Here is a 15,687-nt window from a genome sequence, read left to right as displayed (position 1 = left end):
GGACACAAGCACTTGCATTATTTTAATTACGTCTGGGTTAAGAGTCCCTTCCACTGGCCATGGTTGTTCAATGTCAGGCCAACGTTTATGCCATTTTCCAGATAACCTTGCAATACCATTAACTAGAGGGTTACTCTTTTGTACTACATCAACAGGAGTAATTACTTTCATAGTTTTTATGTCCCTTTTCTGCATTGTAACAACTCTTTTATATTCCTTTATTGTGAATTATTTTATTATTATTTTTATTATTATTTTAAACTATTTAATTTGTCAACCAAAAAATACTTGAAGCTATGTTGCTTATCATTCCCTCCTATTTATTATTATTATTATTATTATTTTATTTTTTTCTACCAAATTATTGATTAGTGGCAATCTTACCATATCCGATAAAGAAAAGTAAAGGAAACGAGTCAACTTCAGAGCAATAAAAAAGAAAGACTTGTAATCCAGCAACACTACAGCGCCCACAAACCAATTGCTTAATAAGCACCTAATCACCTTAATTTTACAGAATAATCTCAGTGCTGGATTTTCAACACAACTCTAATCAAAACAACCCATTCACAAAAAAATATATAATTCTCAATCACATCAATTGATCAGTCTGTTGCCAAGTCCCTGCTAAATGGTCTCAACATGAAATATTTTAGGCATACACAAAGAGATAAATGCCCTTCATCTATAATATTCTGTAAGGGAAAGTACGTTTGTGGATAGAACAGTACTGGCCTTAATTGGACTGGATCCGGGACAGCACATACTGTCGCGTGACGCACTGGTCAGCACCTCCTCTCTCTCTGTCTCCTCCTTCTCGTCTCTCACACCACAGGAGAACAAAAGAAACAGACAACAATTTAGTATTTTATGTACTCACTGGGTTATTTCAACCATACAATACAGATATTAAACTATTGGAGTAATCATCATATATGTTTTCTTAGTCAAGCAACAGCCGCTTAACAAACAGAATACTTTATTTGTGTGTACTGAAATCTCCCCCTCCTTCTCTTCGCAGCTATAAGTCTGCGTGTCACAGCAGCTCAGTGCAGGCAGGGGAGTGGCATATTCGTTCTGTGTAACTGTAAAATCCTAGAACTCCACACATGCGCAGTTCATTTATTAGTGTGACTTCAGAGTGAGATGAGCCCTCCCGCAAGCAAGTTTTCTCTAAGTCAAACAGCAGACAGACCAGCTGTCTCTCCGTTCTTTCCAACAAACCACAATTACCACACAGACAACAGTAACACTGAACAAAACGCACAAACCAACACAAAACATAGAACACAAATCCTACTTCGAAGTTACTTAACTTTACTATCTTCACTTATTCTACTCTAATCTGCAGATTTATAGTTATTTTCTTATCCATTACAAATCCTCTCTATACAATCATAACGTCCTCCCGGGGGCTCATAGATTTTAACAAATTTGAAAATGTTCTCTCAAATGGAGACTCATAAGGTTTGAACCGTAATTAACAGATTTCCTTACAAAAAAACTAAAACCCCTGTTCTCAACCAAAACATATACAGTGGGGAGAACAAGTATTTGATACACTGCCGATTTTGCAGGTTTTCCTACTTACAAAGCATGTAGAGGTCTGTAATTTTTATCATAGGTACACTTCAACTGGGAGAGACGGAATCTAAAACAAAAATCCAGAAAATCACATTGTATGATTTTTAAGTTATTAATTAGCATTTTATTGCATGACATAAGTATTTGATACATCAGAAAAGCAGAACGTAATATTTGGTACAGAAACCTTTGTTTGCAATTACAGAGATCATATGTTTCCTGTAGGTCTTGACAAGGTTTGCACACACTGCAGCAGGGATTTTGGCCCACTCCTCCATACAGACCTTCTCCAGATCCTTCAGGTTTCGGGGCTGTCGCTGGGCAATACGGACTTTCAGCTCCCTCCAAAGATTTTCTATTGGGTTCAGGTCTGGAGACTGGCTAGGCCACTCCAGGACCTTGAGATGCTTCTTACGGAGCCACTCCTTAGTTGCCCTGGCTGTGTGTTTTGGGTCATTGTCATGCTGGAAGACCCAGCCACGACCCATCTTCAATGCTCTTACTGAGGGAAGGAGGTTGTTGGCCAAGATCTCGCAATACATGGCCCCATCCATCCTCCCCTCAATACGCTGCAGTCGTCCTGTTCCCTTTGCAGAAAAGCATCCCCAAAGAATGATGTTTCCACCTCCATGCTTCACGGTTGGGATGGTGTTCTTGGGGTTGTACTCATCCTTCTTCTTCCTCCAAACATGGCGAGTGGAGTTTAGACCAAAAAGAACTATTCTTGTCTCATCAGACCACATGACCTTCTCCCATTCCTCCTCTGGATCATCCAGATGGTCATTGGCAAACTTCAGACGGGCCTGGACATGCGCTGGCTTGAGCAGGGGGACCTTGCGTGCGCTGCAGGATTTTAATCCATGACGGCGTAGTGTGTTACTAATGGTTTTCTTTGAGACTGTGGTCCCAGCTCTCTTCAGGTCATTGACCAGGTCCTGCCGTGTAGTTCTGGGCTGATCCCTCACCTTACTCATGATCATTGATGCCCCACGAGGTGAGATCTTGCATGGAGCCCCAGACCGAGGGTGATTGACCGTCATCTTGAACTTCTTCCATTTTCTAATAATTGCGCCAACAGTTGTTGCCTTCTCACCAAGCTGCTTGCCTATTGTCCTGTAGCCCATCCCAGCCTTGTGCAGGTCTACAATTTTATCCCTGATGTCCTTACACAGCTCTCTGGTCTTGGCCATTGTGGAGAGGTTGGAGTCTGTTTGATTGAGTGTGTGGACAGGGGTCTTTTATACGGGTAATGAGTTCAAACAGGTGCAGTTAATACAGGTCATGAGTGGAGAACAGGAGGGCTTCTTAAAGAAAAACTAACAGGTCTGTGAGAGCCGGAATTCTTACTGGTTGGTAGGTGATCAAATACTTATGTCATGCAATAAAATGCAAATTAATTACTTAAAAATCATACAATGTGATTTTCTGGATTTTTGTTTTAGATTCCGTCTCTCACAGTTGAAGTGTACCTATGATAAAAATGACAGACCTGCTTTGTAAGTAGGAAAACCTGCAAAATTGGCAGTGTATCAAATACTTGTTCTCCCCACTGTATATGTACAGTGGGGAAAAAAAGTATTTAGTCAGCCACCAATTGTGCAAGTTCTCCCACTTAAAAAGATGAGAGAGGCCTGTAATTTTCATCATAGGTACACGTCAACTATGACAGACAAAATGAGGAAAAAAAATCCAGTATACCTAGCCTGGTATCAACAGAAACCTGGAGGAGCTCCTAAACTCCTTATTTACTATGCCACAACACTTCAGTCTGGGACTCCATCTATATTCAGTGGTAGTGGAACTCATAGTGACTTCACTCTGACCATCAGTGGAGTCCAGGCTGAAGATGCAGGAGATTACTACTGTCAGAGTTTACACTACCCCAACAGTGTCTGGGTGTTCACACAGTGATACAGAGTCATACAAAAACCTCACTCAGTCAGACTGCACAGTGACTGTACTGCTACAGCTGGGACCTACTGCAGGTGCTGAGGGGAGGAGATGATCCAGTACAATGACACAGTGTGTAGTAGAGCTGAACAACAGTAGAGTCAAACTAGAGCTATGTCTAGAAGACCTTAGATCATAACTGATCACTAAATGTTTCTCCTGACCATTAACTGCATGTTGACTCTTTTGAGTTACTCAAGGAAAACCATCAACCAATCAGAATAGAGATGATGTGCAATGATCAAAACCCCTTAAGATGACCTGTTTTGAATAGCTAGAATTTAATCAACATTATTCAAACACATACAATAAATCCCCCAAATACTTCCCATACATACTCCCTCACACCACTGTGGTAGTTCCAGAGAACAGCAGGTGAAGCAGGAGACTGGAGACGTCCGAGCTCTGGAGATCTCCCGTTTAGAACAGTCAGTCAGCCGCATCACGCGGTGCATCCCCTCAACGCACACACAGCCACACGAACTGACCAGCGCACAAAGTTGTGAGAAAGCTCACCTTATCTGCCGGCCTCTGGAGCGGGAGTCAGTTCGGAGCCCTGAGTAGCGCAGTGGTCTAAGGCACTGCATCGCAGTGCTAACTGTGCCACTAGAGATCCTGGTTCGAATCCAGGCTCTGTCGCAGCCGGCCGTGACCGGGAGACTCATGGGCGGCGCACAATTGGCCCAGCGTCGTCCAGGGTAGGGGAGGGAATGGCCGGCAGGGATGTAGCTCAGTTGATAGAGCATGGCGTTTGCAACGCCAGGGTTGTGGGTTCGATTCCCACGGGGGGCCAGTATAAAAAATAAAATGTATTCACTAACTGTAAGTCGCTCTGGATAAGAGCGTCTGCTAAATGACTAAAATGTCAAATGTAATGTAAATGTCCTCACACAGACTGCAGTTACTAATCCTGACCATTGGAGGGAGACAGAAAGCAGATACTGTCAGGTCTAATTACACAGTAATAACAATCTGCTCCATTTGTAGATGTCTATAATCAATGTATCAGTCCCCTTTCAGCACTTATATCATAAATCATGTCAGTGATTACATAGCTATCATGAATCTACATCACGTCACACAAGATTTATCAATAAGTCTGAATGTTCAGGAAGACTATTTAAGCAAAAAGGCCAGAGGAGGTGTGGTATATAGCAAATATACCACGGCTAAGGGCTCTTCCTATGGACGACGCCACGTGGCGTGTCTAGACACATCCCTTAGCCGTGGTATATTGGCCATATATCACAATCCCCAGAGGATCCTTATTGCTATTATAAGCTGGTTACCAATATTATTAGAGCGGTAATAATAAATGTTTGTTATACCTGTGGTATACTGTATCAAATACCACGTCTGTCAGCCAATCAGCATTCAGGGCTCGTACCTCCCAGTTTATAATGACATTTAAGACACTTTGCTTTGAGATGATATAACATTATTATAAGCCACTTAAACGACCAAAGGTTCTGTCAAGACATAACCAATATCTCCTGCCACGCCCAGCTAGAACCTTCCAGAACCTTCCCAGCCTTTGATTGAGCCTAGATTAAGCTTGTTTACCAATTAAGGTCATGATTGGCTGGACAATCAGCCTCAACCTTTAAAATGCTTCTGTTCACACAGATCCCTTCAAAGCCCAGTTGTTTTGAATGAGTGCAGAGGAGGACGAGGGGTTGACATTCTGTCGGATGGGAAGATGAAGGACAAGAGAAAAAGGAAGAAAGGGAAACATGTTATGAATAAATATATAGTGGGGGATTGTACTAGTCTTCCGGAAGATCGGAGAAGGAAATGATGATGGACTAGAAAATAAGGAGAGACATGGAATATGTTTTGAGTAAATATGGAATGGAGGATCGCACACAACTTTTGGAAGAGCTTGAGGAGGCAATGGAACATGACTAGACTGAGGATGAATTAAATGAGGTGGCAGGTGCAGTGATGACTGCTGAGAAGAAGTTGAGTGTAGAGGGAAGTAGTGAGGTGAGGAAGGTGGGCGTTAAGTGCAAAAACAGGGATACGTGCTCTAGTAGTTCGGAGATGGAACTTTTTGAGAGTGAAGGTGAAGTACCTGCAGCGAGTATAGCAGAGTTTGGGTCTCGTCCCAAGTATTATAAGGATGATTTTGGCCCAGTGGGAGTGAGATTTGTAGAGAGAGTAGATCCTTGCTTTTTGGTTGATCCATATGTGGTGTCAGGTTGGGTGGAGGAGAGGTTGGGGAATGTTGAGCTGGTGAAGGTAACTCGGAGTGGACTTGTGATGATTTATTGTGTTTCCTCCACCCAGAGGGAGAGGGCGCTCCGGATTTCGAGATTAGGGACAAGAGTTGTGACGTGCTTTGCTCTCCAGAGCAGGGCCTCATTGAAAAGAGTGATAACGTGGGTGGCATTAAGTGTTGAGGAGGAGCAGTTGAAATGGAAGATTCCTGGTGTCTGTGACACCCTCTGTTTGGTGAGACGTAGATCCGGTGGGGAAACGGAGAAGACATTATCTGTCATGCTGAGTTCTGATGCACAGTTGTTACCAGATAAGGTAAAGGTAGGAAGTGTCAGTTATCCCGTGAGAGTTTATGTTCCGAAAATATTACGGTGTTTTAGGTGTCAAGGTTATGGGCATATTGTAGCAGTGTGTAGTAGGGAGATGTGAGAAGTGTGCAGGAGGGCATGAGACAAAGGAATGTGTGTTATTGGTGGAGAGATTTGTGTGTGTTAGTTGTCGGGGTGATCATGGGGCTGGTGAGAGAAAGGCAGATTGAGGTTGCCAGGGTCAGAGTAGTATAGAAAGTGTCGTATGCTTAAGCAGTGAAGAGAGTGGTAGAGGAAGATAGGTACAGGGTGAGGGATCCTGAGAGGATTCCTGTGAGTAGGCAGAGAACAAGAGAGAGTGATGGGAGGAATATGTGCTTAATTATGGTGGGCTTTTCAGCATTTATAGCCATGGTTGTTAATTGTACTTTAGAAATGGATTGAAAGTCACAGAAAATAGAGGTTGGGAGTGTGAGGGAGTGTGAGGATTTACTGCAGAACAGCTGCAGGGGGTGTTGAGTGGTAGTGATATGTCCTCTCAGACCGTTGGTCTGTAGTAGGACTAGGTAGGGTTAAATAGTGGAATGGGTGGTGGGTTTTTAGAGAGGGTCTGGAGTAGGACTAGGTAGGGTTAAATAGTAGAATGGGTGGTGGGTTTTTAGAGAGGGCTAATAGGTGGTAGGGTCATTTTCCTTTTTCCCAATGTTGTATTATTGTATTAAAGAATATAAGATAGGTAGGCTGTGAAGGGCCTCACACACCAGTACAGTAGGTGGCGGTGTATGCACCTAAAATTTGGATGTGATCCGCCAACCAAATCCCAAAGAAGAAGAAGAACCCTTCAACTACAGTATCCCTTTGAGACCAAAAAAGTATGTTTGCATAGAGAGAACACTTTGCATTGCCAGCGCATGCTTCAGAGGTCTGGGAGTGTTTATATCCCTGTGAGTTTAACACTTCATGACTGAGAGCTGTCCTTCATGACAACAGAACCCACAACAACCATGACTTTTATCACCATCTTCATCTGGATATTTGCCCTCTGTCTCCAAGGTAATATATCTGACAGAAAATGACCCGGATCATATAAATAAATATATAAGCTCATTACAGGTTTGGTGAATATGCTATATGGACAAATGAATGAACAATGTAATGCTAATTCTACATGCCATCTCTGTTTCAGAGTCCAGAGGCCAGTACACTGTGACTCAGACTCCTGCAGTGAAAACTGTTTCAGTGGGTCACTCAGTCAGTCTCAGCTGTAAGACCAGCAGTGCTGTATACAGTAACAGCAATGGACACTCTTTGCACTGGTATCAACAGAAACCTGGAGGAGCTCCTAAACTCCTAATATATTGGGCTAAAACCCTTCAGTCTGGGACTCCATCTAGATTCAGTGGCAGTGGATCTGGGAGTGACTTCACTCTGACCATCAGTGGAGTCCAGGCTGAAGATGCAGGAGATTACTACTGTCAGAGTTGGCACTACCCCAACAGTGTCTGGGTGTTCACACAGTGGTACAGAGTCGTACAAAAACCTCCCTCAGTCAGACTGCACAATGACTGTACTGCTACAGCTGGGACCTACTGCAGGTGCTGAGGGGGAAGAGACAGTGACATGGAACACTAGATGAGGTCAACTGTGACATGTGACAATATGGTTAGAAAGCAATCATTCAGTTCACATGACCATCATCATCATCATTAACATCATCATCATGGTTATAACCTGTTATATTTGTCATGGCCTTTAAGTGTGTATAACATTTATTTGAAGTGTTGAAACACATTTTCTGTCAATATGTAAAGCAAGATCTACAGATGTAAAACCAAAGGTGTTCTGACCTCAACATTACTTCAACGTTACAATCACTTCAGCCCCCCAATACAAGTCCCAAAATGGACCTCAACCAAATGTGTGATATAAATTGTGATCTTCTAGCATTATATTAACTGTTTTCATGAGCAGGTTACTGACTGTTAGATCTGTGAATGAGACATGATGCTGGGTTCAAACATGAGACACATGTACACTACATACACTATCTACGTAAAGTATAATATCCATTTGATCTGTAATTAAATACATTGTGGCATATCTGTTATGTGCTTCCCTGAATCCACCATAGAGGTTAAAACCAGTCCACGCCCTCACATCTGGCCCAGTCCAGGGTATTTCAGTAGTGAAACTGTTCAACTACTAGTCTGGTATCTGTGGGAGTGAAACTGAGGTTTACATAGACAGGGCTGGGTGGTTCTGCTTGTCCCAGAATAGAGCAGCACTGTCACCAGATGTTCACTCTGTCACCAGAGGGTTGGAGGTAGAGAAGACTGTCACTACACTATGTAGCAGCGTTTCCCAAACTCTGTCCTCTGGACCCCAAGGGGTGCACGTTTGGTTTTTGCCCCTAGCTTTACACAGCTGATAAAAAATAATCAACTAATCATCGAGCTTTGATAATTTGAATCAGCTGTGTAGTGTTAGGGCAAAAAACGAAAAGTGCACCCCTTGGGGTCACGAGGACCGAGTTTGGGAAACACTGCTATATCTTGAAATAGTGGCACTTGCAATTTTTGTATTTAAAAAATATATATTTAGCTTCAAATCACAGCCTATAACACACGTGAGAGTCCAAGATATCGGTTGACTGTTTGATAGTTCTTATTTTATTACTATAAAGTCTGTCAAGTCAAACACGTATGACCCAGACTCCGTATCCTGATGAATGAAGACAGTCAACTACTACCATGGCAGAACCTCTTTTATTATATCATAGTATATTGTGATAGTATTACTTACTGGTCAATTATGATGTTAGAGTGAGTTTTAGACTTGACAGTTTTTAAAGACACCATTAATCAGCCTTACTGAATACATATTTTTCCAGAATATTGCAAATTTACACTATCTATGATCCAGTTTATTAATAAAAACAACAGAAATATGCATTCCAAAAAGAAATATTTATTTTAATCCATTATCACACAATCGAAGCATCAAAGCAAACATGATAGTGAATAAAAGCAGATCACATCAAATCTAAAACTAACACAATCTCAATCTACAGAATGGATTGACACATGAACTCAAGCCAAGCCCCCTGTTAGTCTACACCAGAGTGATCACTATATTGAAGAGCGACTGATTTTAGAACAAAGCAAGTCAAAGCAGAGGAACCAGTATCCTCTCTCCACAGGGGTGTGTGACTGAGGGGTCCTACCCAGAACAGTCAGCCCTCCTCAGTGTCTTGGTGACTGGAGTCTGGGATTTCTGCTGGGCTTCACAGGTCACCTCTCCTGCCTTGGTCCACTCCTGGGAAGTGAGAGTCAGTGTGCTGCTCCAGCTGTACAGGCCGTCCTTCTCCTGGACCCCGGGACTGGCCTCCTGCTTCTTGCTGGTCCCGTCCACTTTCCAGCTCATGGTCCAGTCTGAGGGGAAGCCCTTGTTGGCCAGACACGTCAGTGTGGCTGTTGTTGTACTGGACAGCTCCTCACTAGAGGGAGGCAGGACGGTGAGGGTGGGGACTCTGTTACCTGGAACAAACAGAACACATCAACTAAGTAACTACATCAAGTACAGTTACAGTAAGAGCTTATCTTCAGCAAAGGACAAATCAAAATAAAGTGAATTGGAAATGCCCTCTAAATATGAATGTACAAGTTAGATTGGCAAAAGATGTGGATAAATCACAAACTGTAATATTATAAAGCAGATTAATGAACCGAACAAGTTTTAAATAAGTAGAGTTACAAGTCATACAGCATCAGTTATACATGTCATACAGATATTATTTAGGAATGAATCTGATCACAATAGCCTTTTCATATTCATAGTCTTTGCAGAATTTGAGCATAAATTAGTTTGAATCACATATCAACCATGTTAGTTCATGAAGTCGGTTCCAAACATGACTGAGACCGTTTGTCTTAACACTAACAGTGAATGCTACCATGAACTCAATGAAACAATAATGACTACTATATCCAATACTATTAAATAGTCATCATACCAGAATTAAGAGTTATGGTCTCCAATCATACAAATCAGACATATATAAACCTACAATTTAACATTTTGATTAAAAAAAAAAGGTTTTTGAAAGAAGGCTCAGTCAAAAGTAATGAAAACATTTTGAAAATCTAAAATCACAATAGTTTCATAGAGACAGAGTGTAAGAATAACATACTTAATAAATGTAATCAGAAAGAAATATCAAGAGAGCTTGTTACTTACTTCCAAAATCTAGTCTGGTGCCGCTACCAAAAGTGGCCCACAGTGATACAATTCCTATTACTGCTCGTACAAAAACCTCTCTGTGTTGTCATGCTGCAGCTGTTACAGTGAACATCACTCATACAGAATTATAATCAACACAAATACACGTTAACATCTTCCAGGTAGAACAAACACTTCATATAAGCTGTTTCTAGATAATAAAAATATGAATTGTATCTTAAATCCAGATATGAGTATTTTTTCCTTCTTCTGTGTATCAGGTGTTCTCCTAGTCTGTAGGTACAGTCCAACATTAGATCCAGTGTTGCTAGTATTCCTCCATATTGTCCATATGAAAGACAACAGCAGCAGCAGTACTGATAGTGATCCATGTTGTATATTCCTTTATTAAAGATGTTGATCTCAGATTTAACAGTGGTTGTAAAGTCACAGAGGACAGACAACACTACCAGAGGAATCCTACCAGCTTTAGTTTAGAGAAGTGTTCACTAACTGATTAGAGGAACTTACATGAGAAACCAAGCATGAGTGAACAAACAGTTGCATAATGCATCTGCCCCACTGCTCTAAGAGTGTTTATATCCCTGTGAGTTTAACACTTCATGACTGAGAGCTGTCCTTCATGACAATGAATCCCACAACAACCATGACTTTTATCACCATCTTCATCTGGACACTTGCTTTCTGCTTTCAAGGTTACACTTTACTACTACTACTACTATTACTATTACTACTACTACAACAACAACAACAACTACTACTACTACTACAACTACTACTACTACTACTACTACTACTCCTACTGCTACCACTACTGCTACTACTATTACTACTACAACTACCCCTGACAGAGGGACTCGCTGGAGGAGAGAGGAGCGAGGCGGGTCAGCTACTACAACTCTAAATTAGGAGAGGAGAGGAGAGGCAAGAAGAGGAGAGGAGAGGAGAGGAGAGGTGTCAACTGTCAATGTGCAGCGGTAGGACGGAGTCAGGCGCAGGACACAGAACTGAGTAAACAACGTACTTTACTAGAAAAATAAACAACACTAATTTCCACGCAGGGAAAACACACCAGCTCACATAAGTCTTAGACACAAAACAAAGAACAAACATGCACAAAACCAAGTGGGAACCAGAGGTTTAAATAGGGAAATAATATAATGTAATGGGAACCAGGTGTGTACAATCAAGACAAAACAAATGGAAAAAGAAACGTAGATCGGTGGCAGCTAGAAAGCCTGTGACGACGACCGCCGAACGCCGCCCGAACAAGGCACCAACTTCGGCGGAAGTCGTGACAGTACCCCCCCCCCCCTTGACGCGCGGCTCCAGCAGCGGGCCGACACCGGCCTCGGGGACGACCCGGAGGACGAGGCGCAAGACAATCCGGGTGGAGACGGTGAAATTCCTGCAGTAAGGAAGGGTCCAGGATATCTTCCACCGGCACCCAGCATCTCTCCTCCGGACCGTACCCCTCCCACTCCATGAGGTACTGAAGGCCCCTCTCCCGACGCCTTGAGTTCATGACGGCTCGTACAGTATATGCCGGGACCCCCTCGATGTCCAGAGGGGGCGGAGGAACCTCCCGCACCTCAGACTGCTGGAGCGGACCTGCCACCACCGGCCTGAGGAGAGACACATGGAACGAGGTGTTAATACGGTAATCAGGGGGGAGCTGCAAGCTATAGCATACCTTGTTCAGTCTCCTCAGGACTTTAAATGGCCCCACAAACCACGGACCCAGTTTCCGGCAGGGCAGGAGAAGGGGAGAGGAGAGGAGAGGAGAGGAGAGGAGAGGAGAGGAGAGGAGAGGAGAGGAGAGGAGAGGAGAGGAGAGGAGAGGATCAGCTACTACTACTACTATTACTACTACTACTACTACTACTACTACTACTACAATAAAAACAACAACAACAACTATTACTACAACAACAACTACTACTACTACTATTACTACTACTGCTACTAACACAACAACTACTACTACTACTACTAATACTACTACTACAACTACTGAGGAGAGGAGAGGAGAGGAGAGGAGAGGAGAGGAGAGGAGAGGAGAGGAGAGGAGAGGAGAGGAGAGGAGAGGAGAGGAGAGGAGAGGAGAAGAGGAGAAGAGAGGGGAGAAGAGGAGGGGATGGGAGAGGAGAGAGGAGGGTCAGCCCTAAGGAAAGCAAAGGTAAAAATATGTGTTTTAAGATCTCTTTTAAATATGTCCACAGTTTCTGCCCCCCTCATGTTCTCTGGCAGGCTATTCCAGAGGCTGTGGGCATAATAACTAAAGGCTGCCTCTCCATGCCTCTTGGTCCTAGGCTTTGGGATAGTTAAAAGGCCAGTGCCAGAGGACCTGAGGGACCTACTGGGAACATAACTTAAAAGCAGTCTGACATGTATTGGGGTGCACAATCGTGGATTGATTTAAAAACCAATCTTAAAATTCATTCTAAAACTCACAGGCAGCCAGTGCAGAGATCTTTAAACCGCTGTAATGTGTGCTCTACGTCTGGTCTTGATCAGTACCCGTGCTGCAGCATTCTGTATGTTTTGCAGTTGACCAATGGCTTTCATGGGTAGACCAGACAGGAGAGCATCACAGCAGTCAAGCCTGCTTGTAATGAAAGCATTGATGAGTCTCTCTGTATCAGCCTGAGAGAGAAACGGCCGCATCTTGGAAATGTTCCTCAGGTTGTAAAAAGCTATTTTGGTCACATTCCTAATGTGTGATTCGAAATTTTGTTCTGAATCTAAAATAACACCTAGGTTTTTTTACCTAGTGTTTTATCTTTATTGCCCGTGAATTAAAATGTTTGCCTAGATTCTTTCTCTGTGCTTCTGGTCCAACAATAAGTAACTCTGTCTTGTCTTGATTTAGCTGGAGGAAGTTATTTTTAAATAAATAACACACATTCTACCTTTATTTAACTAGGCAAGTCAGTTAAGAACAAATTCTTATTTACAATGACAGCCTACACAGGCCAAACCCAGACGACGCTGGGCCAATTGTGCGCTGCCCTATGGGACTCCCAATCACGGCCGGTTGTGATACAGCCTGGAATCGAACCAGGGGATCTGTAGTGACGCCTCAAGCACAGAGATGCAGTGCCATAGACCACTGCACCACTCGGGAGCCCAAGCTGTGAGCCATCCAAGTATTTAAATAACTAATACAGTCTAATAATTTATCCATGAAGTTGAAATCCTCTGGTGACACAGAAATGTAAAGTTGAGTATCGTCTGCGCAGCAGTGAAAATCAATGCTGTGCTTTCTGATAACGGTTCCATATGGTAACATATGTAAACTGAACAGTAACGGACCCAAAATCGAGCCTTGTAGAATGCCAACTGTGATTTGTATTTTCTTTTAACTATGTTCACCAAGGGTGTCAAAAAACTCTCGACCGGTTAAATAGGTCCTAAACCAATTTAGAATTGGACCGGAGAGGCCAACCCACCTCTCCAGTCTGTCCAGAAGGACATCATGGTTAACAGTACAATAGGGACTGATAGTACTGAAGTACTAGTATAATACAATAGGGACTGATGGTAATAAAGTACTAGTATAATACAATAGAGTATAATACTAGTAAACTCCTTATTTACTATGCTAAAACACTTCAGTCTGGGACTCCATCTAGATTCAGTGGTAGTGGATCTGGGAGTGACTTCACTCTGACCATCAGTGGAGTCCAGGCTGAAGATGCAGGAGATTACTACTGTCAATTTCCACTATCCCAATAGTAAATATGTGTTCACACAGTGATACAGAGTCGTACAAAAACCTCCCTCAGTCAGACTGCACAGTGACTGTACTACTACAGCTGGGAGCTACTGCAGGTGCTGAGGGGAGGATAGGATCCAGTACAATGACACATCAACCAATCTGAATAGAGATGATGTGCAATGATCAAAACCCCTAAAGATGAACTGTGTTTTGAATAGCTATAATTTAATCAACATGATTCCAACACATACAATATATCACTTAAACATTACCCATACATCCTCCCTCACACCACTGTGGTAGTTCCAGAGAGCAGCAGGTGAAACAGGATACTGGAGACGTATGATCTGTGGAGATCTCCCCTGTAGAGCACAGCCAATCAGCAGCATCACATATTCAACACATAGACTGCAGTTACTAACCATGACCACTGGAGGGAGACAGAATAATAATAATAATAATAATATGCCATTTAGCAGACGCTTTTATCCAAAGCGACTTACAGTCATGCGTGCATACATTCTTTTTGTGTATGGGTGGTCCCGGGGATCGAACCCACTACCATGGCGTTACAAGCGCCGTGCTCTACCAGCTGAGCTACAGAAAGCAGATACTATCTGCTCTAAAAAAACAGTAATAACGTTATGCTCCACATGTAGATGTCTAAAGTCATTCTATCAGTCCCCATTCAGCACTTATATCAGAAACCATATCAGTGATTAAATAGCTTTCATGTTTCTACATCACATCAGTCTCTGTCCAGGAAGACTACTTACATGTAGGACACTTTACTGAATAAAGGTGGATGGGGAGAAGACCAGAAGATTATTTGCATAGTGATGATGCTCTGCATAGACAGAACATGCTTCAGTGGTCTGAGAGTGTTTATATCCCTGTGAGTTTAACACTTCATGACTGAGAGCTGTCCTTCATGACAACAGAACCCACAACAACCATGGCTTTTATCACCATCTTCATCTGGATATTTGCCCTCTGTCTCCAAGGTAATATATTTTACAGAAAATTACCCGGACAATTGCAATATTAGGCTATATAACCTCATTACAGTTTAATTTCATATGCTACATGGAAAAATGTATTAACAATTGAATGTTATTTCTACATGCCATCTCTGTTTCAGAATCCAGAGGCCAGTTCACTGTGACTCAGACTCCTGCAGTGAAAGCTGTTCTACCAGGACAGACAGTCTCTCTGAACTGTAAAACCAGCAGTGATGTCTTTAACAATAACCGTCTAGCCTGGTATCATCAGAAACCTGGAGGAGCTCCTAAACTCCTTATATACTATGCTACAACACATCAGTCTGGGACTCCATCTAGATTCGGTGGTAGTGGAACTCATAGTGACTTCATTCTGACCATCAGTGGAGTCCAGGCTGAAGATGCAGGAGATTACTACTGTCAGAGTTGGCACTACCCCAACAGTGTCTGGGTGTTCACACAGTGGTACAGAGTCGTACAAAAACCTCCCTCAGTCAGACTGCACAGTGACTGTACTGCTACAGCTGGGACCTACTGCAGGTGCTGAGGGGGAAGAGACAGTGACATGGAACACTAGATGAAGTCAACTGTGACATGTGAAAATATGGTTAAAAGGTAATCATTCAGTTCACATGACCATCATCATCATCATTAACATCATCAT

At 42.7% G+C, this 15,687-nt stretch overlaps 1 protein-coding gene and 1 gene segment (V, D, J or C); one reads left to right on the top strand and one right to left on the bottom strand.

The window, feature by feature from the left end:
* Positions 1-8,164, top strand: part of LOC121579025 — a 29,393-nt gene extending 21,229 nt beyond the window's left edge. Inside the window, exons 3-5 of the mRNA XM_045218195.1 lie at positions 5,824-5,915; positions 7,043-7,115; positions 7,249-8,164. Coding sequence (XP_045074130.1) covers positions 5,824-5,915; positions 7,043-7,115; positions 7,249-7,664 — 581 coding nt within the window. The 3' untranslated portion in view covers positions 7,665-8,164. The remainder of the gene's footprint in view (positions 1-5,823; positions 5,916-7,042; positions 7,116-7,248) is intronic.
* An 845-nt stretch (positions 8,165-9,009) lies between these two features.
* On the bottom strand, positions 9,010-10,672 carry LOC121579033. The segment is given in 3 exon segments: positions 9,010-9,598; positions 10,299-10,378; positions 10,659-10,672. Coding segments are annotated over 3 exon segments (411 nt in total).
* Positions 10,673-15,687: the final 5,015 nt, after the last annotated feature.

The sequence above is a fragment of the Coregonus clupeaformis genome, unplaced genomic scaffold, assembly GCF_020615455.1.
Source record: "Coregonus clupeaformis isolate EN_2021a unplaced genomic scaffold, ASM2061545v1 scaf1432, whole genome shotgun sequence".
Taxonomy (NCBI): Eukaryota; Metazoa; Chordata; class Actinopteri; order Salmoniformes; family Salmonidae; genus Coregonus; species Coregonus clupeaformis.
This window is presented reverse-complemented; position numbering and strand designations above follow the sequence as displayed.